The sequence below is a fragment of the Macaca nemestrina genome, chromosome 1, assembly GCF_043159975.1.
Source record: "Macaca nemestrina isolate mMacNem1 chromosome 1, mMacNem.hap1, whole genome shotgun sequence".
NCBI classification, from domain to species: domain Eukaryota; kingdom Metazoa; phylum Chordata; class Mammalia; order Primates; family Cercopithecidae; genus Macaca; species Macaca nemestrina.
The window spans coordinates 214,316,111-214,333,780 of record NC_092125.1 but is presented as its reverse complement, the minus strand read 5'-3'; the positions used below and the strand labels follow the sequence as shown (position 1 = coordinate 214,333,780).

The following is a 17,670-nucleotide window of genomic DNA, read 5'->3' as shown; positions in this document are numbered from 1 at the left end:
TCAGATCATCATGTGGATTCAGTGTAGAATGTCCTCAGTCTTCAAGACCAACAAAAGAAACTGGGATTTAAACGTTTCAATAATAATGGACATGAGAAGACCTCACTGCAGGGACAATGAATGTTTTGCTGAAACATGTTTGGGATTTATTCCTACTGCTACTGTCAGCTTTTTTTCTTGTGAATTTTCAAGGCATTAAGAGAGCCCTATATAGCTTTAGAAATATTCAGACTTTTTATGTAAAAGAGGGCAGAGATTAACTTCAAGTTCAGGAGTCAAGTCATAGACATGTAGAGCATTTATACTTGCATTTCTCATTTTTAAACAGTTCTCGCTAAGTTATTAATATCCTATTTTCACTGTGAGAGCTGAAGGCCTTTCATCCTATTATAACTTTGGCATTAAGGCAGTTCCAAACCTGCAGCAGTTGCAAAAGCTTCATCAGTCATGTCTTTACCCCTCAGCTCTTAGAACTTATTGTCATTCACATGTGCCGTGAAAAAAATGTCTCTTTCCAACACTTTCTTTGCTTCTACCTCTTATTGCTATTTTTAACACAGGAGCCCAGCTGATCCCTTTACATTGTAAATCATAGGCATGAGATGTCTTTTTGGGGTGATGGAAATGTTCTAAAATTGGGTTTGGTGATGATTGCACAGCTCTGTATATTTCCTAAAAGTCATTAAATTGTGCATTTAAAATGGGTGGGTCTTGTGGTACATACATTACACTGCAGTAAAGTCAGATCATGTCACCTTTGTGCTTAAAAACCTCCCAGGGGACCCATCTCTCATGGAGTCAAAGCTGAAGTCATTGCAATGATCTCGAAGCCCTGCCTGACCTTCCCTTCATTCTCTGCTCCAGCCACACTGGCCTTGCTGTTCCCTCTTTGAAATGCTTTGGATGTTTGTCCCCTCCAGATTTCATGCTGAAATGTGATGTGGGGCCTGGTGGGAGGTGTTTGGGTCATGGGGGTGGATCCTTCATAAATGGCTTGGTGCCCTCCTCTTGGTGATGAGTGAGATCTCACTCTATTAGTTCGCAAAAGATCTATTTACAGAGTCTGGCAACTGGGTGCAGTGGCTCACACCTGTATTCCCAGCACTTTGGGAGGCCAAGGTGGGCGGATTGCTTGAGGCCAGCAGTTTGAGACCAGGCTGGCCAACATGGCAAAACCCAGTCTCTATTAAAAACACAAAAATTATCCCGGGGTGGTGGCACATGCCTGTAATCCCAGCTTCTTGGGAGGCTGAGGCAGGAGAATCACTTGAACCTGGGAGAAGGAGGTTGCAGTGAGCCGAGATTGCACCACTGTACTCCAGCCTGGGCAACAAGAGCAAGACTCCATCTCAAAAATATATAACCTCTCGAAGTCTGCCTGGGCACACGCCACATGCAGGTTTAGGTGCCCTCCCAGCCTTCTTGGTTGTATTAGTCCATTTTCACACTGCTAGAAAGACCTAGCTGAGATTGGGTAATTTATGAAGAAAAGAGGTTTAATTGACTCAAGTTCCACAGGCATAACAGGAAGTATGACTGAGAGGCCTCAGGAAACTTACAATCATGGTGGAAGGTGAAGGGGAAGAAAGCTTGTCTTCCCATGGTGAAGCAGGAGAGAGAGTGAAGGGGAAGTGTGTCACACCTTTAAGCAACCAGATCTCGTGAGAACTCACTCACTATCACGAGAACAGCATGAGGAAATCTATCACTATAATCCAATCACCAATCACCTCCCACCAGGCCTCTCCTGGCATTAACACATGGGGATCACAACACCACGTGAGATTTGGGTGGGGACCCACAGCCAAACCATATCACTGGTATAAGGGTAAACAATTCTACTCTAGGGGTTCGGGATAGCCTAGTTTTTTGGAGGCTATTGAAGGGAAGCCTACGATGGTACTGCCACATGCTGAACCATTCTGAATGCTTCCAGACAGTATCCCCAGTAGAGGAAAAAGAAAGTTCAAAGGTCAAAGACCCCCAGAATTTAGATAATTCAGTTTCTATCTTGTGAATTGCTCTTGTCCTGTTTCCAGCAGCTCACACTGGACTCCTGAGTCGGTGCTTTACCACTTGGTACCCCTAAAAGTCTGGAAATTATCTTAGCTTTAAAAATTAAAATTAAAATTTAAAAAAAAAAACCAAGAGCTGAGAATGGACAGCTTTGTCACAGCAGCAAACTTCAGCTCACACTATAGCCTTGGTCTCAAAAATTGTGTTTAAATTTTTTGTGAAACTAAACATTCTTAAAATGCACCAAGTGGGGCCAGCCCTTCCAAAGAGCCCCACAGAGAACCCTTTCAGACAGTGCAGGGCCTTTGCCAAAGGGAATCAGGTGAAGGTCCCAGCTTCACCTTTGTCATTTCCCCCTTTCCACACGGTGAGCTTCCTTAAAGTGAGGCAAACCCTCGCAGAGCTTTCTGCTGTCCCAGGGCCGGCTCCTTTAGCTGCCACTCAGAAATCTCATCAAACAGCTGGGAAGGCAGCACCGCTCACTCCCACATGCCTGTCATGCTGTCAATCATGAGATTCTTCTGGGCTGCAAAGACCAAAGAATCACAAGTTCAAGAAGCAAAAAAGAAGGATTTTCTCCCTCCTGGTGGGGGTTCGTGTGTGCAGCGAGTGATAAGGTAGGAAACCAAGGAGGAAGTTATCTCCTGACTGCGGGTCCAGAAAAGAGACCTTGAAGGAAACACTATGAACTGCACTAACACAAATGAAATCCATTCCAAAGATACGCACGTGCGCATGATAGACACATAAAGAGAGGCCACAGAAGGCGGGGGGGGGGGGGACCAAGAAAGGAGAAAGGGCGGCTTTGACTGTACCCCCAAGCCCTGCAGTGGAATGAGGTTCACACTGGAAAGAATTGCTTAAAGGAGCCCGTTTGGACATATATCAGGATTTGGGATGAATTCTTTAAGGGAATAACTAAGCCTTCATCTCTCCTCTTTGATTCCCATCTCTTTTATTTGGTCATGCAAAGTGATAAGGCTATTACTAACATCCCGGCGGGGAGACCCTAAAAATTAATCTGCACTGCCTGACCTCCCCTCCTTCTCCCCTCCCCCCACCCCAGGGGGACTAAAGCCGGGTTTGTCTGAGAATAAAGCAACTGGTGGATACAATCCATGCAAGGGAAAGAAATCACATCAAATGTAATGTCTGCTGTCTGCTATCATGGAGATGAAAGAGCCAGCTGACCGAGTGACAGTCTGTTCCGCATTTCAGCTGGTATCTAGTGACAGCGCAGACATAATTTTCAGCCAAGTAAGAATTTGGGGACTCAAGGGTCAGGATGTTTAAATGTATCTTTGTGAGCACATTGACAAACTCTTTTGCTTTGGTTTTATCTTGCAAACATCATGGGCAGTAATGTTGGCCTAACTTCATAGCGGCAGGGAACGAAACCGGAGATTTTGCTGTAAGGGATTTTTTTTAAAGCTCTGGAATTCTATTTTTTTTCTTTTCTTTTTTTTTTTTTTTTAAAGACAGAGTTTCACTCTTGTTGCCTAGGCTGGAGTGCAATGGTGTCATCTTGGCTCACCGCAACCTCTGCCTCCCGGGTTCAAGCGATTCTCCTCCCCCAGCCTCCCGAGTAGCTGGGATTACAGGCATGTGCCACCATGCCCAGTTAATTTTGTATTTTTAGTAGAGACAGGGTTTCTTCATATTGGTCAGGCTGGTCTTGAACTCTCGACCTCAGGTGAGCCGCCTGCTTTGGCCTCCCAAAGTGCTAGGATTACAGGCGTGAACCACTGGGCCTAGCCTGGAATTCTGTTTTTTAAAAATTTATTTTATTTTTTATATTTTGAGATCGGGTCTTGCTCTGTTGCCCAGGCTAGAGTGCAAGTGGTGTGATCATAGCTCACCGCAGCCTTAACCTCCCAGACTCAATCCATCCTCCTGCCTCAGCGTCCCAAGTAGCTGGGACTACCGGTGTGTGTCACCATGCCCCAATTTTTTTTTTTTTTTTTGATTTTTAGTAGAGATGGAATCTCACTACGTTGCCCAGGTGGGTATCAAACTTCTGAGTTCAAGCAATCTGCTTGCCTCAATCTCCCAAAGTGCTGGGATTCCGTCACACCTGGCTGGAATTCCATTTCTTAATCCTCGTCCTCCTCCTCCTCTTCTTTATCATCATCATCATCTCAGCTTATTTCAGGGTAGGCTCAGGACTAAGTGCTTCATACATCGATTAATTTCCTTTACTCTTCCCAACAATCCTAGGAGGTAAGCATGACCACTTCCGTTTAATGATGGGAAGCCTAGCCTCAGACATGCCAAGTAATTTGTCCAAGGTCACACAGTAAGTGACACGGTAGAATTTGGTTATTCCCACATTTTCCCTCCTACTCTCCTGTCCCACTTCCCTTTGCAATCAAATAAAACCTTGAACCAAAATATATGTCTTCTGACAACTGACATCTTTCAAAATTGTGTATGAAAGTCAGAACACACACGCCTGTGAAGGTGAACATTTCCGATATTGTTGATTCACTAGCAGACACTAGACACACTAGCAGGCTAGAACTTGCTCAAAGATTAATATCCCGATGTATAGACCAGGCCAAGGGCATGTGGCCTTCTGCTTTGGTAATCTCTAGTACATGTGCCAAAGCAGAGGTGGGTGAACAGACACCGCTACGAAAAAGAACAGGGGCCATGTGAAACACAACACACTTTCTAGTTTTGGATGGAGAGTTAGGCAATTGGCCCACATCCTGCTGCAGGAACTCAATTTTCCCATCAGAAAGGTGAGTTGGAGTTAACAATAGAACTTCGAGAAATATAGCTGCTGGTAAGCTGCGGGCAGTGAGCCAGTAGAGAACAAGAAGTTTCATTCTACGTGTACCACGCATGCCTCATTTTATTGCGTTTTGCTTTACTGCACTTCGCAGACGTTACTTGCTTTACAAATCGAAGGTTTGTGGCAGCCCCACTTCAACTAAGTCTGTCGGTGCTATTTTCCCCCACTCTGTGATCATTGGAGCAGCACTTTTAATTTCCTACAAGAAGCTTTTCCTTTGCATTCACAATTTGGCTGTTTGATGCAAGAGGCCCGGTTTTTGGTTTGTCTCGCTTTCAACATGCCTTTCTTACTCAGCTTACTCATTTCTAGCTTTTGGTTTAAAGTGAGAAATGTGTGATGTTTCCTTTCACTTGAACACTTAGAGGTCATTGTAGGGAGATTTATTTATTTGTTTTTCAAACAGGGTCTCGCTCTGTCACCCGGGCTGGAGTGCAACAGCGCAATCACAGCTCACTGCAGCCTCGACCTCCCAGGCTCAAGTGATTCTCCCACCTCAGCCTCCCAAGAAGCTGGGATTATAGACACACACCACCATGTTGGGCTAATTTTTTGCTTTTTTTTTTTTTTTTTTGAGACGGAGTTTTGCTCTTGTTGCTCAGGCTGGAGTGCAATGGTGTGATCTCAGCTCACCGCAACCTCTGCCTCCCAGGTTCAAGTGATTCTCCTGCCTCAGCCTCTTGAGTAGCTAGGATTACAGGCATGCGCCACCATGCCTGGCTAATTTTGTATTTTCAATAGAGACGGGGTTTCTCCATGTTGGTCAGGCTGGTCTTGAACTCCCGACTTCAGGTGATCCACCCACATCAGCCTCCAAAAGTGCTGGGATTACAGGCATGAGCCACTGTGCCTGGCCAATTTTTTGCTATTTTTTGGTAGAGACAGGGTTTCACCATGCGTCCCAGGCTGGTCTCACACTCCTTGGCTCAAGTAATCCTCCCACCTCTGCATCCCAAAGTGCTGGGATTACAGGCACAAGCCACTGGGCCCAGCTATCCATCGTGTAGGGTTATTAACTGGCCTAACTTCAATATTGCTGTGTCTCAGGGAATAGGAAGGCTGGAGGAGAGGGAAAAAGGTGGGAACAGTCAGTTGGTGGAGCATCAGCACACACACAACATTTACTAAGTTCACCATCTTACATGGACAATGTTTGTGGTGCCCCCAAAACAATTACAATAGTAACATCAAAGATCACTGATCACCATTACAGATACAATAAAAATGAAAAGGTTTGGCTAGGTGCGGTGGCTCACACCTGTAATCCCAGCACTTTGGGAGGCTGAGGCAGGTGGATCATGAGGTCAGGAGTTCGAGACCAGCCTGGCTAACATGGTGAAACCCTGTCTCTACTAAAAACACAAAGAATTAGCCAGGCATGGTGGCAGGCGCCTGTAATCCCAGCTACTCGGGAAGCTGAGGCAGGAGAATCGCTTGAACCTGGGAAGCAGAGGTTGCAGTGAGCTGAGACCATGCCATGGCACTCCAGCCTGGGTAACGGAGAGACTCCATCTCAACAAAGAAAAGAAAAGAAAAGAAAAGGCTTGAAATATTGTGAGAATTACCAAATGTGTCACAGAGGCTTGAAGTAAGCACATGTCATAGTGAAAAGATTTGAAATATTGCAAGAATTATCAAAATGTGACACAGGGACATAGAAGGCCACATGTCTTCTGTCAGTTAGCTATTGGCGTGTGGCAAACCATCCCAGAACTCAGAGGCTTAAAATAATCAGTGATTATGTCCCATGAGCCTACAAATTGGCCGGGCAGTTCTGCTAAAATCATCCAGGTATGGCTGATCCCACTGGGGGCACTCATGTGTCTGCAGCCAGCTGGCGGCTAGGCTGAGGCTGGCTGGGATGAGCTAGCTTTGCTAGGTGGGGCCTCTCATCCCCGCAGGAGCTAACCTGGACCCATTCTTATGGTGAGGTTCGAGGAAAGAGTGGAATTCACGTGCAAGGCCTTCTGAGGCCTACTAGGTTTGAAAATGGTGTGATGTGATTTCCTATGCCTTCTATGGGCCAATGCAAGTTACAAGGCCAGCCCAGATTCAAGGGGTGGGGAAACAGACTACACTTCTTTTTTTTTTTTTTTTTTTTTCTGAGACGGAGTCTAGCTCTGTTGCCCAGGCTGGAGTGCAATGGCCGGATCTCAGCTCACTGCAAGCCCCGCCTCCCGGGTTCACGCCATTCTCCTGCCTCAGCCTCCCGAGTAGCTGGGAGTACAGGCGCCCGCCACCTCGCCCGGCTAATTTTTTTTGTATTTTAGTAGAGACGGGGTTTCACCGTGTTAGCCAGGATGGTCTCGATCTCCTGAACTCGTGATCCGCCCGTCTCGGCCTCCCAAAGTGCTGGGATTACAGGCTTGAGCCACCGCGCCCGGCCTACACTTCTTGACTGGAGCGGTTTCAAAGTCACATTGTAAAGTGTGTGGATACAGGCAGGGGTGGGCATTATGGCCATTTTTTGGCCATCAGTCTACCACAGATGTACACAATATGTCGGAAACACTGCAACATACTGACAGCTCACGTGTAATGGGCAACGGGTTAAATCCCTGAAGACACTAATGCAGGATGAATCTTTCTTCAAATTTTTACCCAAGAAGAAGAGGAAGGAGTGGGGAAAACACTGGGAATGATGCCAGGCTGTTGGCAAGTGGCTGACTTTTGGGGATGTGATTTTGGGAGTCCTGGGCTAAGAAAGGATCCACATAAAGAACTAGAGGAGTGAGTCCAGGTAGAATCCTTTAGGCAAGATCAAGGTGGGCATGGTGGTGTGCACCTGTGGTCCCAGCTACTCAGGAGGTTGAGGCAGGAGGATGGCTGGAGCCCAGGAGTTCGAGGCTGTAGTGAGCTATGGTTGTGCCACTGCACTCCCAGCCTGGATGACAGAGTGAGACTCTGTCTCTAAAAAAATATCAATAACAACAACAACAAAAAACCCAAAAAAAACATGCTCCTTGAAGCTCAGAGATTAATTCTGGAAAATTCTCAGCCAATAAATTATCTCTCTCCCCTAGTCTTTTTTTCTTGGGCATTTCTATAAGCAAATGTCAAGCCTTAATTTCTTTCCTATTTTCCATCTCTTTATCTCTCCATGATGCATTGTGGTTAACTTCTTCAAGTCAATCTTCCAGTTCATTATTATTATTGAGACAGAGTCTCCCTCTGTCACCCAGACTGGAGTGCAGTGGTGTGATCTCAGCTCACTGCAACCTCTGCCTCCCAGGTTCAAGTGACTCTTGTGCCTCAGCCTCCCAAGTAGCTGGGATTACAGGCACATACCACCACATCCAACTAATTTTTGTATTTTTAGTATAAACGGGTTTTCACCATGTTGGCCAGGGTGGTCTCAAACTCCTGGCCTCAACTGATCCACCTGCCTTGGCCTCCTAAAGTGCTGGGATTACAGGTGTGAACCACCACACGCAGCCAGTTCATTATTTTTCTCTTTAGTTTTGTCTAAACCACTTTAATTTATCCAGTATTCATTGCAATGACTTTTTAAAAAATTTCTAGAAGTTACATTTGATTTATTCTCAGATCTCCCTATTCTTTTTTTTCAACGTCTTGTTCCTTCCACTTATTTTCAAAGTTTAAATTTATGTCTTTAAAAACTGTAACATATTTAGGGGGTGGGGAGGGCTTCTTCAGACCATTCTGCTGGGCACTAAGGGTCTAATTCTGATTTTGTTGTTTTTGTAAACTTTCTTCATGGTGGTTTTATAAGACTGGATTGAAAAGTCATTTTATAAGACTGGATTGAAAACAGCTGCTCATGGCCGGGCGCGGTGGCTCAAGCCTGTAATCCCAGCACTTTGGGAGGCCGAGACGGGTGGATCACGAGGTCAGGAGATCGAGACTATCCTGGCTAACACGGTGAAACCCCGTCTCTACTAAAAAATACAAAAAAAAAAAAACTAGCCGGGCGAGGTGGCGGGCGCCTGTAGTCCCAGCTACTCGGGAGGCTGAGGCAGGAGAATGGCGTGAACCCGGGAGGCGGAGCTTGCAGTGAGCTGAGATCCGGCCACTGCACTCCAGCCTGGGCGACAGAGCGAGACTCCGTCTCAAAAAAAAAAAAAAAAAAAAAAAAAAAAAAAAAAAAAAAAAGAAAACAGCTGCTCATATATGGGAATCTGTGTGGCCTAGATTGAGAACCTACTTTCTCCAGAGCAGTTTCCTCCTTTAAAAAATCATCTAGGCCAGGCCCTGTGGCTCACGCCTGTAAATCCACCACTTTGGGCGGCTGAGGCGAGCGAATCACCTGAGGCCAGGAGTTTGGGACCAGCCTGGCTAACATGGTGAAACCCCGTCTCTACTAAAAATACACAAATTAGCCAGGTATTGTGGTGGGCACCTGTAATCCCAGTTACTCAGGAAGCTCAGGGAGGAGAATCGCTTGAACCCAGGAGGTAGAGGTTGCAGTGAGCCCAGGTCGCGCCACTGCACTCCAGCCTGGGTGACAAGAGGAAAACTTCATCTCGAAAATAAATAAATAAATAAATAAATAAATAAATAAATAAATAAATAAAAGTATGGCCAGGTGTAGTGGCTCATACATGTAACCCCAGCACTTTTGGAGGCCAAGGTGGCAGGATCACTTGAGCCAGGAGCATGAGACCAGCCTGGGCAATGTAGGAAGGCCCCACCTCTACAAAAAGAATTTGAAAATTAGCCAGGCACACCTATAGTCCCAGCTACTTGGGGGTGCTGAGATGGGATCACTTCAGCCCAGAGGGTGTCGAGGCTAGAGAGGGTGCTGTTCATGTCACTGTACTCCGTCCTGGGTGACAGAATGAGACTCTGTCTTAAAACACATTATTTATTTATTTATTCATGTTAGAGACAGGGTCTCATTGTATAACCCAGGCTGCAGTACAGTGGCGCAATCATAGCTCACTGCAGCCTTGAACTCCAGGGCTCAAGTGATCCTCCCACCTCAGCCTCCCAAGTTGCTGGGATTACAGGCACAGATTACCAGGCACGGCTAATTAAAAACAATTTTTTTTAGAGACCGGTTCTCATTGGGAAGGTTCTGTGAGATGATGTCTAGAATCACCTGTCACAGCGAGTATCTGATAAATATTAGTCCTTCCCCTCTTTGTATATTTGGTGCCTAATTAATGCTTATCAAGTCAAATGAAAACAAGAAGGATATAACCGACGACACGAAAATTTCTCAGGATATAGAAGAAGCTGCCGAGTTCTGCACAAGCCCTCAAGGAAAGGCAGTCGGTAACTCTCCCCAGCAAGCACCCTCTGGACACGCCCCCTGGGCTGGGATTGGAGGACGGACGGCTGCAGAAGTGGCCGTGAAGTGGCCTTTTCCTCTGTGAGGCTTGCACACCAGAGAGCTGCCACCAGGTGGTGCTGTGGTGACCACGTAAGGCCCGGGGCATCTCCAGGGCAGGGTCCTACCCCAGGAGCTTCCTACAATGCCATTCCCATTAGAGAGGGAGGGAGTGCCCTGGGAGTGGAGGCTGATCACATCCTAGAGCGCCCGCCCCTCCCTGGAGTCCCTGAGATGGATTCTTGAGCGTGGGACTCTGGGCTTAGCCCTGCCTAGAGGACAGGGCCATTTGGGTAAACCCTCAACTACTAAATTAGTTGAGGGTTTAAATTAAAGGGACAGGCCTGGTGCACCAGCTCATGCCTGGAATCACAGCATTATGGGAGGCCGAGGTGAGAGGACTGCTTGAGCCCAGGAGTCGGAGACCAGCCTGGGCAACACAGTGAGACTTCTTCTCTATTTTATTATTATTATTATTATTATCATTATTATTATTATTATTATTATTATTATTGAGATGGAGTCTCATACTGTTGCCCAGGCTGGAGTGCAGTGGCACAATCTCTGCTCACTGCAACCTCTGCCTCCCAGGTTCAAACAATTCTCCTGCCTCAGCCTCCTGAGTAGCTGGGATTACAGGTGCTTGCCACCATGCCCAGCTATTTTTTTTCCTTTTTTTTTTTCTTTCTTTCCTTTTTTTTTTTTTTTTTTTGCATTTTTAGTAGAGACGGGGTTTCACTATGTCGGCCAGGCTGGCCTTGAACTCCTGACCTCATGATCCACCTTCCTCGGCCTCCCAAAGTACTGGGATTACAGGTGTGAGCCACTGTGCCTGGCCAATTTTTTTGTTTTGTTTTTTAATTAAAGGGACAGATAAAGGGTCAGTAGAAAGAACCCTGGTGTGGGTGTCAGACAGGTAAGGGGCCCTCCCTTGGCTCCATTCATTAATTACAAGCTGTGTGACCATGAATCTATCTCCTGGGCTCCCTGCGCCTGCTCTCTTGAAAAACAGGGACCGTTCTAGTGTGCCTCCCTCCAGGCTGGTTGTGAGGATGGATGAGATACCACTTGCAAAGGGCCCGACCTGAAAATGGTACTTCATCCTTTTCTTGGTGCAGTTCAACAGGTATCCATGCAGGCCCTGTCCCTGGGCATCCACGCTGGAGCTGCCAGCCTCAAGGAAGCCGGGCGGGCGAGAAAAGAGGAATCAAGGGCCGGGCACAGTGACTCAAGCCTATAATCCCAGCATGTTGGGAGGCCGAGGTGGGTGGATCACCTGAGGCCAGGAGTTCAAGACCAGCCTGGCCAACATGGTGAAACCCCATCTCTACTAAAAATACAAAAAAATTAGCTGGGCATGGTGGTGGGCGCCTGTAATCCCAGCTACTTGGGAGGCTGAGGCAGGAGAATCGCTTGAACTCTGGAGGTGGAGGTTGCAGTGAGCCAAGATCATGCCACTGCACTCCAGCCTGGGCAACAGAGAGAGACTCCGTCTCTAAATAAATAAATAAATAAATAAAGGAAAATTAAGCCATGCACAGTGTCTTATCCCAGCACTTTGGGAGGTCGAGGTGGGAGGATCGCTTGAGGCCAGGAGTTTGAGACTAGCCAGGGCAACATAGTGAGGCCCTGTCTCAACAAAAATTAAAAAATTAGCCAGGTGTGGTGGCATATGCCTGTATTCCCAGCTATTTGGAAGGCTGCAGTAGGAGGGGTTTGAGCCCAGGAGTCCGAGACTGCAATGAGCTACAATGGTGCCACTGTACTCCAGTCTGGGTGACAGAATGAGACCGTCTCTTAAAACAAAGAGAGAGAGAGAGAGAGAGAGAGAGAGAATGCAACGCCTGTTTGCCAGTGTAATAATGCCCACACCTTCCAATGTGACTGGGAAGAAGAATGAGATGGACTCTGTTCCAGTCTGGCACACAGTAGGTGATCAATACACACCAGCTTCCTGGTGTGTTTCTTATTTTGGAGAGGAGCAGGTGTTCTCCATCAAATTTCTGCCGAGGAATGCGGCAGCACCAACTAAAAATCATGCTTCCCATTGCTCCCTGAACCTGAGATCCAGGTACAACAACAATCCCATGAAGCAACTGCTAAATACACACAACGTAAAACCACTCAAACAAAAATCCAACTCAAGACTCGCCACCTAGTTCTGACTTCCAAGTACCCCGGTGCTCATCAAAGCGGAAGAGATCATTAGCTCCCATCTGGGTTCTGAAGAAGTCACTGCTGCAGCCTTCCTGACACATCTCTATTCAATCAGGCAGGCACCTTATAAAGATTATTCCCAGCCACGACATTCTTCTCCTGGTCCAGGTTTGTAAGCTCTAGCACGGACCTTTCCAGCTAGCCAAAGGCAGAGACATCCAAGGCTCTGCTGGCTAATTACGTCTGAACCTGAGTTCAGTTCTCAAAAGGAGAGGGTGCAACTCTAAGACAGAAGAAGTCAGGTTGAGATGGAAGGTCTCACTACAGGTGCAGCTGGCGTCACTATATCCCCTCACAGACAGGAGAAATATGCAGTCAACTGTTTCTGTTTTCGCTTTGATTGCTGGGAAGCTAACAGCTCAGTTACAGCACTGGGTAATAACAGATAAACATAATAACCATAACAGTAATAAAACAGTGGCTACTGAATGCCTATTACTTGTGAGCCATTCTGCTAAGTGCTTTATTGATTGATTGATTTAGAGACAGGGTATCCCTCTGTCACCAGGCTACAGTACAGTGGTGCGATCATAGCTTGCTGCAACCTTGAGCTCCTGGGCTCAACTGATCCTCCGGACTCAGTCTCCCACGCAGCTGGGGCTACAGATGTGTACCGCCATGTCTGGCTAATTAAAAAAATTTTTTTTGGCTGGGTGCAGTGGCTCAGACCTGTAATTCCAGCACTTTGGGAGGCTGAGGTGGGCGGATCACTTAAGTCAGGAGTTCAAGACAAGCCTGGCCAACATGGCAAAACCCCATCCCTACTAAAACGACAAAAATTAGCTGGGCTTGGTGGCAGACACCTGTAGTCCCAGCTACTTGGGAGGCTAAGGCAGTAGAATTGTTTGAACACGGGAGGCAGAGATGCAGTGAGCCAAGATCACACCACTGCACTCCAGCCTGGACGACAGAGTGAGACTCCTTCTCAAAAATAAAAATAATTTTTTTTGTAGAGATGGAGTCTTGTTTTGTTGTCCAGGCTGGTCTCAAACTCCTAAGCTCAAGTGATCAATCCTCCTGCCTTGGCCTCCCAAGACACTGGGACTACAGGCATGGGCTACCAAGTCTGGCCCTGATTAAACTTTTACATTTTATTTATTTATTTAATAGAGATAAGGGTCTTGCTATGCTGGCCATGGTGGTCTCGAACTTCTGACCTCAAGCAGTCCTCCCGCCTCGGCCTTCCAAAGTGCCGGGATTACGTGCGTGAGCCACCACCACACCTGGCTCCACTTAATCCTTTCAATTGTCCTATGAAGAAAGTATCACTAGACCTACTTCTCAGGCGAGAGGACTGAGGCGTAGAGGCTAAGTACATGGGGTCTGTTTGCTCAGCTGGTAAGTGGCGGAGCTGGAATTCAGATCCAGGCCTGGCTGCAGAGTCCGAGTGCCTTCTGCTCCAGGCCTGCCTCCCTTGTACTGGACCTTCCCAATGGGCTTAGAGCTCCTGCTCCTATTTGTTTTTTTCCGGGTGCTGATGTTTTATATTTTCCCATAAGTTGTTGCTTTAGTGGCTGTATTTCCTGAAATGCCTGAAAATCTTTTAGGGAAGAATGATGGGGCTTTGCATAAATAAATAAATAAATTAATGTCTAAGAAAACGAGTTAACAAAAGATAGAAAAAATAAAGAACAATGAAGGCCTAGTAGAGACCCGAAAGGTCAGAGTTCACACATCAACACCCTGTGCTGGGGTGGCAAAGACAGGGTCCCCAAAACTCAGAGTCTGTCATTAAATCACAGATACTGGGTATGCACTGACCCACAGGCAGAAACATTTTTATCTTCTGCTCTGCCAAACAGGCTTGGCAATTTTCTAAAAGACAAGTTTTGACAACACTGACAATGCAGGCTTGATGATCAGGGAATCTTAGATACGAGGGGGAAAAAAAAAACGGTTTCCATTACAGAGTGCTGGGAACTGAGATGATTAATTAACATGTAAGTTAATGAGACTTTGGGGTGTTTTCTTCTCCAGTTGGAATTCTCTCCAACCTCAGAGGAATGTTCCTTTGCTGCAGAGGGTCTGGATTTGTCTGTTGTTGTTATAGACTGAGACTCAGGCATGGGACCTGGCTATACAAAATTCTGAGTGAGGGGGAGTCCTGGGAGGGACGGAAACTAAGAATGGTCCCCAGAGGGGGGATCTCCTTCTGGGACTCAGACAGTCATCAGGGCTCACTGTGGGGGCCAGGACAAGATACACTCCTGCAGACTATTCTCTCCATACACCTGTGCTCGCCACAGAAAGTTCAGCCGAGGATTTGTTTCCCTGGAGCTTAGGCAGACAGTGTGGGCACGTGCTGCACGGCATGAGAGTGACAGTTACTGCTGGACCTGGAGAAAGCAGCATTCAGTTTGTAACACTGTCTCCTGTGAGTTTTCCTAATGGGACTGCTCAGCTCTGGGTGCAAAATAGATTAAATTATATTTAGTGGCCAGGCGTGGGGGCTCATGCCTGGAATCCTAGCACTTTGGGAGGCCAAGACGGGTGGATCGCTCGAGCTTAGGAGTTCGAGACCAGTCTAGGTCACATGGCGAAACCCTGTCTCTACAAAAAATGCAAAAATGAGCCAGGCATGGTGGCATGTGCCTGCAGTCCCAGCTACTTGGGAGGCTGAGGTGGGAGGATGGCTTGGGCCCAGGGGAAAGAGGTTGCAGTGAGCTGAAATCGTGCCACTGCACTCCAGCCTGGGTGACAGAGGGAGACCCTGTCTCAAACAAAACAAAACAAAATAAAACACATACACACACACACACGTATGTTTTGGAAAAGTCCAGGGCCAAACCCGGAAACATGCTGACCCTCCAGGTACTACTAACCTTGGGACTCTATCTGAGGGGCCAGCAGCCTCCCTGGACATGGCTCATCTCATTGCACATTCAAACACCAATAGCCTTAACAGATTCTCTGGGCAGGGCTTGATGTTTCACAATTTACAAGCAATTGACTCCATGATTAAATTGATCAGTCCTCTCAATTCCTGACTGACTACCCTTGGCCGAGTAGTCAGTTTCCTGTTACTGGAAGCAACTAAGCAGAGGCTAGTAGACAGATAGATGTCAAGGGGATCCTGTACAGCGTGGAATTTTGTTTGAACCGGATGATTTCAAACGTCTGTTGGAACCCTGAGTCTAGGAGTCCACAGTCTCATGTTCAAGGGACGAAAGAATGAAATGAGGCCCAGCATAGCAGCCCCAATAAGATGCTCTAGCGGTGCCTTCTGGATCATTATCCTTCAACTGAGTATCAAGTGTCCTTTACAGGAGTCACTGCTATCAAGACTGCAAGTCACCTATTGTACAACAGTCTTAGCCAATCACTCAGCATGTACTATGTGCCAGGTTCCCTGCTACGAGCTTAGATGCACTATTTTATTTTCCTTATGAGGCGGGTATCATTTGATCTACGTTAATAATAAGGAAGCCATGAAGAATGTAGGGGACTTGTACAGGGTCATACCGTTCCCATGATCTTAACCCCATGGCATGGAGAATTGTGGCCTTCTGGGTAATTATGAGCAACCAACTCTTTACTCTACATATACTTTAGGAGTAGAAAGTGTGTCTACAAATGGTTACAGCAGGTGGTAGGAAAGACAGGCCAGGGAGATGCAGTCCTGGAAGAAAGAACCCCTGGGACACTTTTGTACAAGGGCTTCCCTGGTTCCAAGGGAGCGCTGCTGGTCTGGAGGTGGTGGGAGGTCTGGCACAAGCTCTGACTGTGGGGCAAGGGGGGCTGGAGGTACATCCAGTGTCAGTGGCAGGAACAGTGGGATCCTCAGCCTCTCCTCCTTCCGTGCCTATGCTTCTCTCTGCCCACCTTCTTCCCAGGCCTCCTCCTATTGCTCCTATGGGAAGAGGGGGTGCTGGCCTCATTAGTCAAGTGTGAGGACACTGATGGGCCACATGTACTAGTTGGCAGGTTGCTGTACATCAGGAAGCCGGGCTGCAGGCTCTCCTCCCTCCTCTGAGCTAGGCAAGTCACTGGTGGAGGTTAGGGCCACCTTCTCTCTCTCTCTGGCCCTTATCTGAAAGGCATAGGACCAGAAATATTTTGGATTTCAGATTTTTGAATATTTGCATTATTCTTATTGGTTCAGCATCCCAAATCTGAAAATCTGAAAGGCTCCATTGAGCATTTCCTTGGAGTGTCATGTTGCTGCTCAAAAAGTTTTAGAATCTGGAGCATTTTGGATTTTGAATTTTTGGATTTGGGATGCCCAACCTGTATTCATCTCATACGGGGGACAGTCTCTTCTTTGTCTTCCTGTCTCCTTTCTCCTTTGATGCCACTGGCCAGGACCCCACAGGCCCCCAGATCCAGGGCTGGAGCTTTTGGGTGGCTGAGCCTGCTGTGTGATCAGCACAGCTTCTTCCCTGGGGGTTACTGGGTCCCAGCCTAGATGGCATTGAAGTGGCGGGTGCCCCGGTCATCATGCAGCTAGAGTCTGTGTGCTCATCTCTCTCAGGGACCCTGTGGAAGAAGGAAGTAATTTCCAAGGCTAGTATTTGGGCATTCCTGGATTCCTCCAGTCACAGCATCCAACTTCAACACCAACAGCAATCATCACTGCGTTTCACAGCGCAGACTCTCTTGCTCTCCTTTCCTCACCTGTCAATTGAAGGTGTTGGACAAGGTGATTTCTGGAGGCTCTTCCAGCTCTGAGCTGGGGCCCTGGAAGCTAGGTAGATTTATCTAGCAGATAATGGGGGCTGGTGGCCAATCTGTGAGAGGAAGGTGAAGCAGGTCACCTGGTGACAATGTCCTGTGGGTTAACAGCGAAGTGGAGAGGTCCAACCCCAGAGGCAAGGCTGGAGCAAGCCCTCAAATTCCTGTCTTCTTTAAATAACGAGACAACCCACATTCAAGGTGAGATCAAATGCATTTTAGCCGGTGACAACTGCTAAGGTCAAGGGTGCCTGCATCCTCAGGGGGAAGCAAATGCCTTTGAAAGGGAGTGGGCAGGCTAAGAGTCTTGGAAAGAGCCTGGGGGCTGGTCGGCCTTTAGTTTAGATTAAAGCAGAGATTAAATGAATCCCACTTCTGTGACTCACTCCTCCCCTGAGAGTTGCCAGTTGGCCTAAACACGTTACTGCTATATTAGTGAGCTCAGAGGCAGTGAGTACTACAACCTTGGAAAAATCCATTTGGATAAACGAATGGAGAAGAAGAAGGGAACACTTACTTATTGGGAGTCTACTATGTGCCAAACATTGTGCGGTTACATCCACCATATAAAAAGGCCAGCTTTGTGGTCGACAGGCTGGAGCTGAACCCAGGTCCACTATTTGTAAATTGCTGCAGCTCTTTGCTGTGCCAAGTCCCATGCTGGGTGCGATGACAG

General features: G+C 47.2%; 1 protein-coding gene across 4 annotated transcripts in view; it reads right to left on the bottom strand.

Annotated features, from left to right (window-relative positions):
* Positions 1 to 17,670, bottom strand: part of LOC105483105 (transmembrane and coiled-coil domains 4) — a 122,464-nt gene that overhangs the window by 21,893 nt on the left and 82,901 nt on the right. The window contains exon 13 of one of the 4 annotated variants that reach the window (XM_071099359.1): positions 2,371 to 2,542. The exons of the other annotated variants lie outside the window; for them this stretch is intronic. Coding sequence (XP_070955460.1) covers positions 2,496 to 2,542 — 47 coding nt within the window. The 3' untranslated portion in view covers positions 2,371 to 2,495. Of the gene's footprint in view, positions 1 to 2,370; positions 2,543 to 17,670 lie in introns of those variants that run through there. 4 annotated transcript variants of the gene reach the window in all.